The sequence below is a fragment of the Panthera onca genome, chromosome A1 (assembly GCF_046562875.1).
Source record: "Panthera onca isolate mPanOnc1 chromosome A1, mPanOnc1 haplotype 2, whole genome shotgun sequence".
NCBI lineage: Eukaryota > Metazoa > Chordata > Mammalia > Carnivora > Felidae > Panthera > Panthera onca.
Genome location: NC_138339.1, coordinates 229,420,902 through 229,439,306, shown reverse-complemented (window position 1 = coordinate 229,439,306; position 18,405 = coordinate 229,420,902). Strand labels below are relative to the sequence as shown.

At 40.0% G+C, this 18,405-nt stretch overlaps 1 protein-coding gene across 10 annotated transcripts in view; it reads left to right on the top strand.

Moving 5' to 3' along the window:
- Positions 1-18,405, top strand: part of FRY (FRY microtubule binding protein) — a 443,455-nt gene that overhangs the window by 227,504 nt on the left and 197,546 nt on the right. For all 10 annotated transcript variants that reach the window (XM_060637419.3, XM_060637417.3, XM_060637413.3 and 7 more), the window contains one exon: positions 1,444-1,643. In XM_060637419.3, the coding sequence (XP_060493402.1) occupies positions 1,524-1,643 (120 nt within the window). In that variant the 5' untranslated portion in view covers positions 1,444-1,523. The remainder of the gene's footprint in view (positions 1-1,443; positions 1,644-18,405) is intronic.

Sequence of the window (18,405 nt, the reverse complement as noted above, 5' to 3'; positions counted from 1 at the left end):
AAATAAACTTTAAAAAAGTTACGTTATCATCATCCTGTCCTAAGCCACTTAACTCAACATTTCTTTCATTGGCTATCATGACCAACCGTGTCACAAGTACTTAGGTGGAAGGAGATAGCGCATGTCAGAATTTGACGTGCCAAAGTACAGTAAAACGTAGAGAGACGTGAAATTTTCATTTACGAATAAAAATTGCTTTCTCTATCAAATTAAAATACTTGTCTGACTCTGTTGCATTCTAAAAGGAGGCCACTCACTAGGGACTCTCACAGCTGCCTCTGTTCAAGATCTAATCCAAGCAGGGAACCTGCACATTTTGGAAGAGGTGAGGAGAGGTATCCCAACTTGAGCCGAATGGTGGCGTGAGTGAAAAGTCAAATGCACATCTCGGATGGCATAGATGGGGCACTGCCTGAGCCTTTAATCTTTCAAGAGGGGCATCTCTTTCAGGAGCAAGAGCCAAATGGGCTTCTGAAACTTCTGGGTCATGGAAACTTCTGGAAGTCACCACCCCAGAAGTCTTTTCTTTGTTTAGAATGAAGCATGGAGAGCTCCTGGCCATTAGGAAAACCAGGACAGGAAATCACTTTTTTTCCATATACATTTTCTTAGTCCATTTCCCTGGCACATAAAAAACAAGCAAAAAACATCTTAAATGTTGTAGGATTCATAATTCAACATCAACAATTATGTTGTATGCTTACAACATAATTCACCTAGGGGCATCTGGGTGGCTCAGTGGGTTGGGCATCCAACTTCAGCTCAGGTCATGATCTCATGGTTCATGGGTTCGAGCCCCACATTGGGCTCTGTGTTGACAGCTCAGAGACTGGAACCTGCTTTGGGTTCTGTGTCTCCCTCTCTCTCTGCCCCCCCCCCCCACCTTGCACTCTGTCTCTCTCTCTCAAAAGTAAACGTTAAAAACTTTAAAAAAGAAACATAGTTTACCTAAAGCAGTGCAATAACCAGAAATACTTTGAGATTATCAAACATGGCATACTGCAAACTTAATGTAATCAAAATAATTACATTCTGACACCATTCCTTTTTTTAATTAATTAATTTATTTTTGAGAGAGAGAGAGAGACAGAGAGAGAGGCAGAGAGAGAGAGAGAGAGAGAGTGCACAAGTTGGGGAAGGGCAGAGAGAGAGGGAGACCCAGAATCTGAAGCAGGCTCCAGGCTCTGAGCTGTCCGCACAGAGCCAGATGTGGGGCTTGAACCCACCAACCGTGAGATCGTGACCTGAGCTGAAGTTACACACTTAACCAACTGAGCCACTCAAGTGCCCCTGACACCATTCCCAAAGAACACGGCCAGGTTATGACATCAAATGCAGCATTCTTCATATGATTCATATCCGTACGTTGATGGCTTAATACAGCCAATCTGGGTACTTAGGATGTTATTTTCAGCCGGTAAGAACATCTGTTGTATTTTTCAGCTTCTCCAGTTGGCAACGGTTATATCAAGCCTCCGGTTCCACCTGTTTCTGGCACACAGAGAGAGAAAGGGCCGCCAACCATGTTACCCATCAACGTGGACCCAGACAGCAAACCAGGAGAATATGTCCTCAAGAGTTTATTCGTCAACTTTACCACTCAGGCTGAGCGCAAGATTCGCATCATCATGGCAGAGCCTCTGGTGAGTATGCGCCACGACACCTGTTTCAATTCGTCTTTATACTAAATATAGTAGACTTTAAAGCTCTGAGGAAAGATGGATTGTTTTCCCCCAGATTTCCAAAGGTGTTTTTGATTCCACAGGTGATTTTTTTTTTTTAAAGATTATGATTAAGTTTCCCGATTTAGAGGGGAAAAAAATGAGAGGGGCGCCTCGGTGGCTTAGTCAGTTGAGACTCCAGCTCTTGATCGCGGCTCAGGTCATGATCCCACGGTTTGTAGGCTCTTCACTGACAGTGTGAAGCTTGCTTGGGATTCTCTCTGTCTTTCTCTCTCTCTCTGTCCCTCCCCCACTCATGCTCTCTCTCTCAAAATAAATAAACTTAAAAAAAAATGACAGTCAAGGACTTTAAAAGAATCCTTAGCAAATACATTTCCGTGGCATGTTTCATTACTGCATTTGAACAGTAATAAGCATAATTTAACAACAGGAAGTGTGAGTCCTAGAAAAACTGTGTTCAGAGTCCCTGCCATGCATTTATACTTGAGTCGGAATCTTTTGTCTGTTTTTAAAGTAAATGAGAAAAAAAAATCATTCTTCAAGTGGCTTCCTGGACTTCCAGTTTGAGAACTTGGGTCTCAGCGATCTATTGTCTGAAGAGGTTATTTGGTGAGTCATTTAGAAACACCTCTTTGTTTTCTGAAAGTCGGAGGACAGGAGATCCTCGGCTCACTTACCTTTAGGTCCCTTATTAGACAGATAATGTCCGTGGACGTCAGTATCTTTCTTTGCAGATGATTCTGCTACAAAATAAGGCATGTGTTTCAGCCTTATGTTAATTGCTCTAACAAGGGCTCTAAAGACAGAGTACTGAACCTCAAAAGGACAGTCAGGAAGGAAGAAAGGCCAATGGGCAGATTCAGATTACTTGTTTTCTGACCTTGGCGGGAGAAACACAGTAGGAGAAAAGGCAAGGAATCCAGAGTGACACAGCTTTTTCTATGAAGCTCGGCTTTGTACCTCCTGAGAGGATCCTGGGGCATAAGAAGACGCTGAGAGGTTTGCTTTGCAGCACCAGAGCTTAAAATAATTAAGTATGATGGTGTTAAACCCACAACAAGTCTCTAAACAAATACATAGCAGATGATGTTCGACATCATCTGTTAAAAATGACCTTTGTAAGAATCACAATTGAAGAGTTGGGAAACAAAATTCAAGAATATTTGTTAAGTATATGGTTGCCTGACGGTTACAAATTTTGCATTTTAAAGTTTTTATTAGATCGGTGGAGGTTATCTTTATGAATTCTACCCTCCTATTAGGGAATGTTTCTTGGTTTTATAGTTTTAATCATTTAAACCTCAGTACGGTACCTTTTCCACATTCACTTATTTTTGAAATTTATTTTTCTGCTACTCTTTCTGCTAATAATAGCTAATATTTCTGGAGTACTTACTATGTGCCTGGCACTGTGTTTCATTTAGTGTCTCCTTTAACCTTTACAATAACCTCAGGTAGGTAGTATTTATATCCCCATTTACAGATGGAAACGTTGGCACAGAGAGGGCGAAGTAGTTGCCTAAGGCCACACAGTGTTGATATGAACTCAAGCCTAGTACCTTTAGAGCCCGCCTCTGAACCCTCTACACTCTGTTGCGTCTTTACGTGGACGTCCTCACGTGAAGATACCTTCTTTAATGTCTTACAACCAACCAACACAGGGCTCTCCTATAACTTAAACTGGCCAAAGATCAAGTACCCAAATTCTCATTGCCCCAAATTGTGCTGATCCCTGGAACCCTCTGAGTGCCTGGGTAGATTCTGAGGCTGCCCGGACTCCCTCCCCTGGCAGAGGGTGGGAAGCCAGCTTGGGTCCAGAGGTCACGGGGGAGTTTAAGGAGGAGAGAGCAGTAAGGCACAAGGAGGAGTTATTCCTTCACCGTGGCAGATCAGGGTCTCTGAAATTGTTTGTCATAGTGCATTTCCCTAAGGAGCTGGGAAGTTGTACCAAAGTTTAAAGAGATGCTAAGACTAGGCCCTGACATCTTTTGAGCCATCCCTCTTTCCAGAATAATAGTTTAAATGCCATTATTTGAAACTTTATTAAGTGGGGTAGTTTGGGGCTAACTTTTTCTTCACTCAGCTTGGCATTTGTTTGGATGGCATTTTCTTTTTGGAGTAAACGTCACGTCTAAAAATCTATGTGCCATAGCATTCTTTTAATTAGAGGTAGACAATTTTGTTCCTTTCAGTGAGATGCCTTAAACGTCCCTAAACAGGAAAAATGGGAAAGAAAAAGTGTAAGTCCTTTTCACCAGCAAATCTTTATTGTGGGCCTAGAGTGACAGGCCACTGGATGCTGAGTGCCAGGTAGAAGAACATTATGTTCAAGAAATGTATCAATCAAATTTCAGTATTGTTGCTTTTCATAAAAAGGGGCTATTTATTTCCCCCTGTACTTTTTGGCAGAGACGTAAGCTTCCGTGCCATATCCGTTTCTGGTCTGCTGAAAAATGCTTAGTAATTTTTGTCCTTGTACTTGTGCACTTACGGGGCAATACACGTGAGTCGATTTTGCGGCTCACTGCTGGATTCAAAAAATGTTACTGTGCATTTGTTAGTTCTGTAGCCATAGCAAGAGGTGTTATTTATTTTTTTTTGAGAGAGAGAGAGAGAGGGAGCGTTATTTGAGAGAGAGAGAGAGAGAGGGAGCGTGAGCATGGGAGGAGCAGAGAGAGAGACAGAGACAGAGACAGAGTCCCAAGCAGACTCCACACTGCCCACACAGAGCCCAACACGGGGCTCGAATTCACAAACCAGGAGATCATGACCTGAGCGGAGATCAAGAGTCAAACATTTAACTGACTGAGCCACCCAGGCACCCCAAGAGGTGTTATTTTTGATGTTTGTATAATACATTTAAAGTGAATTCCAATAAAGGCTCACTACTATTTCTCTTGCTCAGATAGGTCTATTTGAAAGACATTGAATCCTTTAAAAGCCTGAGTTTATGTAGCTTTGTATCAAAGCACAAAGTTGTTTTCTTTTTCTTTAATGTAATTGGAACTTGTAGGGGAATGGTAAGGGTAAATTTCAAAAAGTTGGAAGTAGAGATTTATTACTTATGGCAATACTCAGGAATCTCTGTTTTTCAGTTTACTTTCAAAAGACTAAGTTCTTCAAAATTCCACATCAGCCTGCGTGGGATCAGTTATACACAGCATCAAAATTAAAGTTGTATCTATGAGTTTCCAATGTCCAAATAGCTAACTTTAATGAAAATAAAAGACAGGAAGGAAAAATATTCTACCAAAATTACATTTTAGCTTGTTTTTCTTTGCAAACATTCTTCACTAGTTTAGCAGTATTGTTCCTTGTGCTCAAAAGATGCTCAGGTCATATCTATTAATATTTGTGGATTAGTCAGTAATTTTACTCTACTTTTATTGCTTCATGGGGTTAGTTTTTTTTTTTAAGTTTATTTATTTATTTTTGAGAGAGAAAAGAGAGGAGAGGCAGTGAGAGAGGGAGAGATGGAGTCCCAAACAGGCTCCAAGCTGTCAGTGCGGAGCCCAACGTGAGGGCTCAACCTCATGAACCGTGAGATCATGACCTGAGCTGAAATCAAGTTGGACACTTAATCGACTGAGCCGCCCAGGCGCCCCACTTCATGGGCTTAGTTGATAGCATTTGCTTTTGCCCAGTCCTACCATTATTTTACCTTTCCCATGCCAAGTGTCTTAAACAAGCTAACTTGGATTATCTGTGGCTTTTTCAAATTTTTATTTCAAATTTTAAAAAGTATAGAAAAAAATAATACGGATGTTCATTCCTTTTGTCTCCTACTCTTTCCCTCTGTTTACATTTTCTTCTTCCCAAGGCCCCTGGGTGACTCAGTCGGTTACGTCCAACTTTGGTTCAGGTCATGATCTCACAGTTCAGCAGTTTGAGCCCCCCATCAGTCTCTGTGCTGACAGCTCAGAGCCTGGAGCCTGCTTCCAATTCTGTGTCTCCCTCTCTCTCTCTTCCACTCCCCCACTTGTGCACACTTTATTTCTCTCTCAAAAAATAAATAAACTTTAAAAAAATATTTTTTTAAATAAATACATAAATTTTCTTCTTCCCAAAGTATGTTTTCTGTAATTATTTAAGTAAGAGTCAGTGGGTGGTAAATCACTCAGTCTTATTTATCTAAGAGGTCTTTATTTATCCCTCAGCTATCAGTAATAGTTCAGCTGGGAATAGAATTCTACTTTGACATTTATTCTCCCTCTGGACTTTTGGTGATATATTTCACTATGTTGCCACTATCACTGCTAGGGGAAAGTCTTTGGTTGACTTGTTATTTCTGGATTATTGATTTTTGTTCCATTTGCTTTTATGGTTTTTCTCTTTGTCTATGGTGTTTTTAAGTTTCACTACACTGTGTTTAGATGTGGCATTATTTTTATTTTCTTGTTGGAGACTCGCATGCTTCTTGAATTGATGGTTTATGTCTTTCATCAGTTCTGGAAAACTCTTAGTTATTAATTATTTGAATGTTGCCATTCTTCCATTTTCCCTCTTCTCTTTTTCTTGCATCCCTATTAAATATATATTAGACATTCTCATGCTGTATTTCATATCTTTTTACCCTTCTTTTATTATTTTTATCTCTTGCTACTGCAGTCTGAGTAATTTTCTCGGGCCTATCTCCAATTCATTAATACTTTCTTGAGCTATGTCTAATCTGTTGTTTAACTTGCCTATTAAGAATTATAATTTTGGTTACTGTATTTTTCATTTCTGGGAGTGCTGTTTGCTTGTCTTTTAAAATCTATTTAGGTGTATTTTGTTTCTTTCTTAAGTTTACAGTTTCTATTCTATGTCTTTGATCACCTTAAACGTACATTTTTTGTGTGTCTTCTTTTATTTTTTATTTTTTTAATGATTATTTATTTTGAGAGAGAAAGAGAGAGAGAGAGAGAGAGAGAGAGAGAAGGTGAGTGGAGGAGGGACAGAGAGAAAGGGAGAGAAGGAATCCCAAGCAGGCTCCATGCTGCCAGCACAGAGCCCAACTTGGGGCTTGATCCCATGAACTGTGAAATATGACCTGAGCCAAAATCAAGAGTAGGATACTTAACAGACTGAGCCACCTAGACACCTCTGTGTCCCCTTTAGATTAGTCCCAGAGTTATCATTATCTGGGGCCAAATATTATGTTGGCTTGGGAGTTTATGTATCTAGAAGGTGATAAAAGCAAACCCCAAACTCATGTAGTACTTGGGACTATGATTTCAAATTCTCAGGGAAGGTGTTGCTGTTGTTGTTGTTGTTACCCAGAATCCAGGCGGGGACTGCCGGAACATCTTTTCATCTTCCTGTGCCAGTGGATAGATTTTCCCCTGCCCATTGTTTCATTGCTTAGAACTAGACTTAAGTGTCTTATTTCCAATGTCCCACCTCTCAAAGGCCCACAGCTTTGTTTCCTGTCCCCAAGTAGACAACAAAAAAGGCCTGTAGGCTAATGAGACCAGTAATCCTCTCCCAGGACAGCTACCATGTCACCTCATAACTTCTTGCTTTTAATTTCCCTTCTCATTTCTTGTGTACTTACTTCGGCATTTTGAAAGAATCATATATTTCACTTATCATTTCCAAGTACTTATATAGCATGTGAGATTTTGAGTTTTCTTAGTCCACTTTCCTGCCAGTCTTCTGCTGGATTCTTGGTTTGCTTCTCATGCAGATGAGGGTGGGCCTTTGCACTGTGAGGTTCATGTGCAAGCAGAAGTTCCCATGGCAAGGTTGGTGGGGGCGGGGGGGGGGGGGGGTTGCAAAATGAGTAAAACAAAGAGTTGAAAGACTGTCGCCAATTCTTTCTCTTCTGATCCTATCTGATGAATCTTCCCTAAGTACAACCCTGGGCCTTTAATTTTCTTGGTCAAAACCTTCATTTCACACCCTTTCACTCTTTGAAAGACCACCTGTCTTTCTTCCCCCCTCAACCTCTATGAACCCATGTTTCACTTCTGTGCTTCTCTGCCTCCTTCCTAGATGGCCACTGATCTCTTCCTCCTGGCTGTCTTTCATCCTATCTTTCCAGGTCCCACCTGGGGTACTTCTCAGTACCTCGTCATCAAAAAGGTTTACTTGGTTTCTTTCCTGCTGACTCCATACAACTGTGCAAATGTGGATATACACACCTATAAATCTCTGTCTGAAGCACTGTATCATTCTCTCATGCAAACTGCACTGTCTTTATTGAAATAGAATACTAAAGTAGGCTAGAATAGAAAATATTAGAGTATGGTATAGGTATGAAGGGTAAATATTGCTTAACAAAAATTTGAGTCATGTGTATGTATACCAGCCCATAATGTAAATGTATATTTAGGTATATTTTTATGGCGGGTGGATGGGGGATACAGATTTTGTAAAGTTAAACATTATACTAGTCAGTAGGTTCCTTAGAGGCAATAATTGTGTCTGATTCATCTTTACATACACACACACACACACACACACACACACACACACACACACACAGCAGGTCCCCATATCTAGGACTCTGCTTTATATACAGTAGACAGTAAATAGTTTTTGAATAAATGAATGAGTGTATGAATAAGTGAATGGATAGATGGGTGAATAGATAGAAAAGTTAATATAGTAGCTTAAAAGGAATGTCTTTGTAAGAACCTGTGCTTCTCAGGGTCATTTTGCCAACCTCTAAACTGATAATAATGGATTTTGTTTTGTCCTTTGTACTCCTTAGCAGGTGATACCCTCAAATCTGCTAAGTATAACTAACACTGATTCTCAGCTTCTGCCTTGGGGCATCTAAGGATACCTCATTTTTCATTGATATGGTCACCTGCTTCACCTTAGCAATATGTGAAGAGGAGAGGTGGGTTGACTCTTAGCAGTTGGACACAGTCTCAGAATATACATTCTCATTATCTAGGAGTCTCTCCATTTATATAGCATCTGTCACTGTAGTCACAGGCAATTACCTTCTCAATAAACTCTTCCAAAAACAAGACTCTCCAGCTTTTCAAAAGCAAAAGCACCCATAATCTTGACTTTGTTTATTTAATGGACAAGAATGGATAAAGTCAAAGACAAAACAACTTTTCATTCAGTCTGATCTGAATTTGAATCTTGATTCAACCTCTTTAGTGTCATGTGGCCTGGAGCCAGTCAATCTCCCTTTTTTATCATTTGCAAAATTCGAGTAATGTGATGTACTCCTAGCACATAGAACAGTCGAGAGGGTTAGAGGGAATGTGTGGAGCTCCTGGTGTAATCCTTAGCATCCGCTAAGTGCTCAGTCATCACCATCATCATTGAAGAACTTGTATCAACCAACCAAATCTTCTGGTATATTTCTTTGGCGGCCAGCCTGCTACTTCCTCACTGTGTTCATTCCAAAGGAATAGAGGGGGTGCCTGGGTGGCTTAGTGGGTTGAGCATCCAACTCTTAATTTCAGCTCAGGTCATGATCTCATGGTTCATGAGATCAAGCCCCATGTTGGACTCTGTGCTGAGCCTGTTTGGGGGTCTCTTTATCCCTCTCTCTTCCCCTCCCCTGCTCATGTGCGCTCTCTCGCTCTCTCACTTTCAAAATAAATAAACATTTTTTTAAAAAGGAATAGATGCTTCAGCAGGGCGATTCGATGCCTGCTGTTGGCCATTCACTGTTACTATCAGATGGTTGTCCTAAAATCTTCCATGGCTATGAGAGGACAACCAAAGCTGGTTTAAGCAGACCTGGTCTGGATCCTTTAGGGACTTGTACTCTGGGAGGCGACAGAAGCAAACAAAGAAAGTATACAAGAGAAGACAGCACCCCACTATCTCACTGTGTCTCTAGAAAAATACTGGAGGCTTACTTGGATATAAATTGCGAAAACCTAGAAAATGAAATCAGGGATTTGAGCTGAGCCTACACAGAATGGTTTTCAAAAGCTTTCCGAGAGGAAAACGTACTGAGTTCTTGAGGGTCGGGGTCTCAGAAACAAGTAGGAACATCATCGTGCCAGGCCACACTGTGAAGCCAGTGGCCCAAATTGGGAAAGGCTGGATTAGTCAACGAAGTAAAGCAAGTTCAGAAAATTTCAAGAACTTTCTTTTTCCCATTCATGTGTTTACATTTATTGCAAACCTCAGAGAGAGAACTATCTAATTTTCTTAAAGTTAGTCGTCAGTTCAAACTGATTTTCTTCCCCTCCTCCCCACCGCATTTTATTGAGATATCATTGACATATAAATGATATAACATTATATTAGTTTTAGGTGAATTCATTTTAGGCAAATTGGTATTAGTTTTAGGTGTATAACATATGATTTGATATATGTGTATATTGCAAAATGATCACCACGATAGGTGTAGTAACAACCATCACCACGCAGTTACAAAGATTTTTCCTAGCAATGAGAACTATTAAGATCTACCTTGGTAGCAACTTTTAAATCTACAATACGTGTTGTTACTACAGTTGCCGTGCTGTACATGACATCCCCAGGACTTAGTTACATTATAACCGGAAGTTCAAGAATTTTCAACCACACTTCTCAGGCTGCCTCTTTCGTCCACTCTCCTCCAATTTGGCCAACAGACAAGAAACTTGATTTTTTTATCGCAGCCCTGTTGCCAGCCTATGCCTCCAACAAAGCATTTAAATGCGATCCCTCATTGTTGTCTCCTCTGTGAAATGTTAACAATCAGGTGCAGTTTTAGCTCTAATGTATATAATAAATGAAATACAAGCATCAATTATTCCCATCTCTGGATGCATTAAGTGAATCCACTCTGGTTTAAGCTTCTGGTATCCTTGCAAGGAGCTTCAGGGGAAACTAAATTGGATATTGGGCTGGGGGTTTCATCTAGATCTGTGGTCTATCGGCATAAAATGTCAACAAAAAGAACAAGAAATTCTCATTTTCCCAAGACTTACTCAGAGAGCAAGTAATTTATTCTCAACTTTGAAACCTGGAAAAGGGAAAAAAACACACCTAACTTTCATCCTGTCCTCTAGCAGAGCCTGGGGCTGAGCAAGAGGGCAGTGCTCGCCTTCCCCCCATGTTCTGATATTTCAAAACGTGTTTATGATAAACAGTGATGTGACAATGGCAGGGTTTATTATTGGGATTGCTTGAGAGCACCTGCTCGCAAAGTCGTTAACGGGCAAGATACAAGCCGGATCTTCCAGACATTATCCCTGAGTTAAGCTTGGAGCACAGGTGTGAGGTGAGAGACACTTATTCATAATGATGCTAACTGTGCTGTTCTGGAATGGAGACTTCATAACATTACATGATCTAGCAGGCTTGCCAACATAAAACAAACAAGGCAATTTCTGTTTTAATGTAAGACCAAAAGTAAACTAAAGGTAGCACAACATATCTTCTTGTTGTGCAAGTCTTTGAAGAATCCAGGATGCCAGGATTGCACCACACGTCATGAATCTGTAATGAAATATGCCTAAGACCAAGCCTGTGCGAATACCAGTCACGGCCAGCTGGCAGAAAGATGGAAAGGCCAAGCAATTAGTTAATGACAGCATTACTGCACGCTGATGTTGTTTTAGGTTCAGGCAGTAACGTCTATTGACAAACCTTTGTTCCTTGGCCCTGTGTCTCAGGCTTCCAGCTCCTCCTGAGTGCTGATGTCACAAGGCTGGCATCAGGACAAGTCTCCGGTTAACCCTGAAGTTGAGCGGGACCTTGTCCACTGGTAGCCCACCAACAACAAACTATATGTAATGAGTTGTTGTAGCAGTTTTAGTGAATTCGGTTGTGGCTCTAAGTAATCAAGGCCTTTGGCAAGTGAAATACACATTCACCCTAGTCTCCTCTTTTGATTTTAGACCAGATACAATGAGCTAACAGACCCAGGTTAGGATATAGTCTATTTGTGGTTATAAAAGACCCTTTTTTTCACCTCTGACACATACAGAGACTGAATTCAGCCATGGTCCTCTGGCCACTTTCGATACCTGAGTTATCATCAGACTTCTCGGTATCAGAAAATATCAGATCTTTTAATCAGCAACCTTTTTGATACTTAAGAAATTTGTGAATTAGGAAATGCTGCTATACTAATGGAAGGTTAGAATGACCGCCTCTAATTAAGTATGTATCTTGATGTGGTAGATCATCATGAAACCTATTAGAATTGGTTATGTTTATAGCCTGATAGCTATTCACTAACCTTAACCGTGTGATATTTCATAATGATACTTCATCAAGCCAGTGACTTTTCGGCACTGTCTTCTATGCCTGTCTTCCTATCCTACCCAAATGTCTGTTGACTAAGGGTGTGTAAATAGCAGAACGCCAGCTTTGATGCCTCTCTGCACTGTGGATGCCAGTCAGCTTCCCAGAAGGACAACCAGCTAGTGTTTGTAGCCAAGCTCCTCTTTAAATAGAGGCCTCTCTTGCTTCAACAAATCTAATACGGGAAATATAAAGAGAATAAAAATAATTTCTAGATATAGCTCCCTATCGAGTAGAGTGATAGAATCAAATTAACGTTGTCCTGAAAGGAGACCCAGAAACCACTACTAGACACAATACTGACTCATTTTCCAAATTATAAATAAATAACTTTAAAAATAGCTATTTCTTAGCAAATCACCTCAGCCTGGTACCCCTTCCTTAATATATCAAGGCATTCACCAGAAATCTGGAAAATCACCCTAACCAGAAACAAAATAGTATTGTAGTTAAAGCTAGAGATAATTGTTGAAAGGTTTCATTTAGCTGCTGAATGAAGTGATCTTTCAGATGAGCTCACAAACTCATTTTTTTTTTGTATGCTGTTCAACTTAAAGTTTGTTTTCCTTGTTATAAATATTCTTGGAATCGTAGAGACAAAAAGCATTTCTTTTGCGGTTGTTAAGCTGGACGCTTAGCAGTGAAATGAAATTTAATGCACCATGATAGTAAAAGTTCACTTGAACCTTAGAGCAAATAAACCATATGCAAAGAATAATGAAGTAATAATAATAATAAAAAAGGTTTTTTAGTTGAACTTCATAGTATCCAATTCTGTTCATCCATTCATAAGGCCATAATTTTTATATCCAGTGACTTTATGAGAAGTTTATTAAAATTTCTTCTTGAGACCAGAAAGCCAGGGAAAGGTTGTTCCTCAAGTTATTTTCGGGCTAGTTTTGTTTTTTTGTTTTTTGGATTATATGCTTCTTTTACTATTTATAGAGACTTCATTTTAATGCAAAAGATTATTTGAAAATATCCCATCATATTTTAAAGTATCAGGAAATGCCAATAATAATAAGTTCAATAAATGACATAGTAATAAGCACTGAAGGCCCATCTGTACATTCACTGTGATATATTTCTGTGTTTCCATTTAGCATTTTGACATTCCTGAAAGTGATTAACACAAGTGTAGGCAGCAGCAGTCTTTACTGTAGCATTATAGTAATTTTAATCAGCCTATGTCTTGATTTCCACAGGTCATGCTGAGGTCATTTTATTAGGTATTTTTGATCGTCACTGTTTATATCTAGTACTCTTCAGCTTGAATGATTTCGTAGAATACAGTATTCTATTTGATGGTGTTTCATGATGCCTTTGAGAATTTCTACTCAATTCGTAAATTGTAATCACATAAGTGGTGGGGGAAAGTGGGGCTGGAATGTTCTAGTAGGTTTTTCCAAGATGATTCAACAGCCATGCCCAAGAATCAAAGACAACGAAAAGTCAGATTTTGATTGATCTAAAATGTATGTATTGCTTTTGATTGAGATATATTCACAAACCATAAAATTCACTTTTTCAAAGAGGGCAGTTTAGTGAGTATTCACAAGTTGTACAGCCTTCAAACTGTCTAGTTCCAGAATATTGTCTTTTTTTTTTTTTTTTTTGAATGTTTATTGTTTGAGAGACAGAGCATGAGCAGGGGAGGGGCAGAGAGTGAGGGAGACACAGAATCCGAAGCAGGCTCCAGGCTCTGAGCTGTCAGCACAGAGCCCGACATGGGACTCAAACTCACAAACCGTGAGATCGTGACCGGAGCCGAAGTCAGACGCTTAACCGACTGAGCCATCCAGGCACCCCTAGAACTTTGTCTTTTAATAGCACAGTAAAAGATAGAGTAGGTAAGTAGGATTGGGATCTACTTATTTGTGTACTCTTCACCCCCTGGGTTTGTCTTTCATTGTACCAGAAAACCAAACCTGTTTTTTTTTTTTTTTTTCCTTAGCTAAAGTAATTGGATCATTTAAGTTTTGACTAAGAAGCTTTATTTGGTTGTACGAAATGGGGTATGTTATGAATTTTACATAACAATAATCACGAAGAAGATGTTGCCGATGAAATTGCCTCTTTTAGCTCATGTAGAAAACAAAAATTCAAGATACTTATACACTGCAGAACTTCAACAGAAATGAAAATGTTTCTCTCCTTGTGGCAAATTCTGGTCTGAAATGACAGCATCCCTCTTCGCTCAGGGTTCGCTCTAGCTGCTGGTTCAGATGATGGCACTGGGTGACCAAGTTCCACCCGAGAGGAGACTCGTCTGCGGCACTGAGTGAATGGGTCTCTACTCACCACTGTTAGCTTCTGACCTGTCGGTAACACCATGAGAAAGTGTGTGGCACTCACTCCTTCCCGTTGAAACAGTGCTCCACACATACCAGATTGGTCAGTCAAGGTGTCCTAAAGCCACATTCCCCCAGTGACACTGGGATCGATGTCTCACCTCATAAATATCAGCTCTGTGGCCTGATCCATACCTACTTGCCCAAGGTTTCCTGGGATTCCCAGCCAACAGAATAACATTATGAGCTTGTCCAAGGCGAACAGTGCCATGTTCATGTTCAGGATAGACGCGCTATGGCAATAGAGAATGGGAACTAGGCAGTGGCTCCCATTCCTAAAGCTAAGTCATAACTGTCAGAGTTGCTTTGGTGTCCTGAAAATACAGTGCCATTCAGACAGTTTGGGGATGCTTCTCATTCATTAAGAGTTTTATTTTACATCCGCGTTGCAGTACAGTATGCATACAATAAACTGCAGGGATTTTAAGCTTACAGTTTGATGAATCTGGCAAACTTATACACGTGTCCACAGCATACAACCCAGCCGCATCCCGACGCAGTTCCCGATGAGTTCCCTCGTGTCCTTTTTGTCATCCCGACGAGTTCCCTTGTGCCTCGCGCAGATGGACTGTAACGCCGCCCCTTGCCTCAGCAACTACTGATCTGTGTGTAGATTCCCATTTTCTGGAATTTCATATAAATGGAAGCCATACAGTATGTACTCTTTTGGGTCTAGTTTGCTTCACTCAGCATAATGTATTTGAGACACATCCATCTTTTATTTTGTATCAGTAAGTCATTCATCTTTATTACTGAGTAGAATTCTATTCAGTGTATAGACCACAGTGTGTTTAGTCACCTTTTGATGGGCACTTGGATCAACAAATAGTTTTTGAGTACCATTTTAACCAGCACAAGTCTTGATCTCCACAGATCATGCTAACAAGGTATAAACATACATTGTTTGCCAAAATTTGCAAATTTCAGTGAAGCCTATTTCTTTGCCAAGTCCAATAGTCCCAAGTACAAATCCATTATTTGAACAGTGGAGAGGAAACTTGTATATATATATACTTTATATAAAGTATATTATTTATCCTTTATATATACTTTTATAATATAAAGTATTTATGTAAAGTATATATATGCTTTATAACAATGTATAAAACATGTATGTTTTATAAGGCATTTTTGATAATAGCTTACAGATAGATACATAGATAGTATTTTTCAACTTCCAAGAACAAATGATTGATGCTATGTATTGTACAAAGAGAAATAAGACAGACCATCATTTTTTGTTTATCATGTTTCAGGCATATACTAATCTTCACATTAACCCTAGAAGGTGAGTAAAAATAATAACAGTTTGTGTTTACATAGAGTCTATGTAAACAGTGCCAGACACTGCTCTTAATACTTGAATAATATTAACCTTCATGTCAACATCAGGAAGTAGTTACCATTACTACCCTACTTCACATAGATACAGAGGTTAAACAACTTGTCCAAAGTCAAACAGTTAGCAAGTGGTGGAACTGACATTCAACACAGACCGTCTATCCCTGGGATTCGTGTTCTTAACACCACACTCATGGTCTCCTTCATTGTTCTTCAGCGAAGCTGAAACTCAAAGATTTAATAAAACTTACCAAAGGTGGTGTAGTCAGGGCTGATGCTCTGATTCATATCCTGGTTTGATTGACTCTCAAGTCCAAGGTCTGATCTACTTAGGAAATGATATATACTTATCCATGTACATTGGTTGCAAGGAAAGAACTAGAGAATACCAGAAGAACTATTAAAGAGTGAAACTGTGCTGTCCCTTCTTATAGGAGTGAACAGGGAAAGAGTAGTGGGATAAATAAACTTTTGAAGGACAAACAGAATTTTTTGATGAGAGGTGATCTGATTGGGTCTGAGAAGGGTCTGAGATGTGAGTTTTATGTTAGTGGTGACAAAAGAAAATCAGAACGTGACTGATTTTAAGTCTCCAAGGACAGCCCTGGGGAATAGAAACATTTTAGGAGAAAGACTAGCCTATGAAGGACACACAGAAGGGGTCCCTAAAGAGTTGGGAGGAGAAAAGGCTGAAGAATGGGATGATTCAAGTGGAAAAAAGAGAAGCTCATTGCAGCTGAAAGATCTGAAAGAAAAGCACTGAAAAATGGTCACCAGGTTTGTCACTTGGAAAGTCACTGGGACCGCTAGAGAGAGTATTTTTAGTGTGACAGAAAAGTTAGATTGCAGGTGGTTGAAGAAAAAGAAGAGGGGAGGAAGGGAATACAGGATGTATAGACCACTCCTTGAAGAGCTAAAGAGGAGAAGGGCATAGAAAGAAGACAGTGGATATGTGGTCAAGGCAGGCACTACGATGAAAAGATCTAAACATGTTGATAACTGAGGGAGCCCACGGAGAGGGGGAGGGTGACGTTGGGGGATGGGGAGCTGTCTGATGGAGCAGGGTCCAGAGGAGGTGAGGAAAGATCCATCCACATACACTGAATGTCTACTTAATGGATGTAGCATGCACCAGTAGTGAGGGTACTGGGACCAAAAAAGTCAAAAATAGCAACAAAATGGAATGTAACCCAGAAACAGATGACAGAAGGTGGTATCTTATATTTCTTGCTATCTGCCATAGTTTCACAAAGAAAAAAAATGCCTGCTCTTTTGTTCAATTAAAGTGAAAATTAACTCTGTAGCTAAGTTTAATTGAAGTTTCCTCTCTACTGTTCAAATAATGGATTTGTACTTGGGACTTTTGGACTTGGCAAAGAAATAGGCTTCACTGAAATTTGCAAAGCCAGCTGCAAATAGGACAGATTCTCTTGAGAGTTTTTAGAGATTTAGGGGGTTTTTTTGGTTTTTGTTTTTTGTGGTTTTAATTTTTCTTATTTTAGAGAGAGCGTGCATGCACGTGAGTTGGTAAGAGGGGCAGAGACAGACAGAGAGAGAGAGAGAGAGAGAGAGAGAGAGAGAGAGAGAGAGAATCCCAAGTAGACTCCACACTTAGCACAGGGCTCAATCCCACAACACTGGGATCATGACCTGAACCAAAATCAAGAGTCAGAAGCCCAACTGACTGAGCTACCCAGCTAACCCACTTTTTTTTTTTGAGTACCAAAATAGTCTTCCAGATTTGAATCTGTCTCTATATTTCATATCATGGGGTACTACACATCGCATTACTTACTAGTACCTTCAACTGATTTGAGATACTCCCTATATCATTCACTTGATCTGGGAATTTTTCCCATTATTTTGGGTGAACATCAGCATATATTGTTTTATTTAAGGAGATTTATTTTAATAACTGAGTAGAATAAAGGGAAACACAGTTGCGTCTGTTTCTATAAGCACCCTCCTTCTACAAATCTCCGATTGTCCCAAGTCCTGCTCGTCAGTCTTATCAGAATGTCATGCGGTGATGTCCCTTTTTACCTGTGGACAAACCGAGGCGGATCTCAAGAGGGCTCGGTTCAACGATCCCCACAGGAAGCCAAAATGACCAGAGTGTATCTCCAGGGTGATTCAGACCCTGGGTCCCTGATTGCCCCTCGTGTAAGGGAGAGTCTTTTGAGGACAAACGGTCAGTACTCAGAACTGTGAGTTCTCTGCCTCACCCCTTAGATCTGTTTCCAAAGTTGACTCAAACCTGGAACAAATAATATCTGAAGAGAAAAATGTGTGTCAAACATAAAGATATTTTGGACCCCATTTTTCTGTAGTTCAGACTGCCTGTCGCTGTGACCAGAAGTTCTGGATGAAGTGCTGTGGGTGGCATTTCACCAGTGGAGCCCAGAGCTCCCCGCTCTGAGGGGCCGTCACCGCGCGACGGGGCAGCTCACCGCTCACCCTCCTTGTGTTCTGAAGACCGATCCAAAGTGCAGTGATTCAGTTCTGAAAATTTTTGACGACTCAGACCAGATGCGTGAATTGTAAAATTTCACTGCCGAGAGCCATCAAAACCCTGAGTCAATGATGCCAAAACACGTTCTTATAATCAAAAACTGTAGCATCAAGACTTGAGAAGTTTGGTAGTTGTTTTGTTTTGTTTTGTCTTTTTAAACATCTCACCATTAAATTAAATGGTTTCCTCTAAATTATATATTAAGAATTTAAATCCCTGTAATAATGTTAGACTTTTATTTTTTAAGAGAGAAGAGCAATTACTCCTTATAATGTTTTTTTTTTTTTCCTACTTTCTGTAACACAGCTTTCTAGTTACA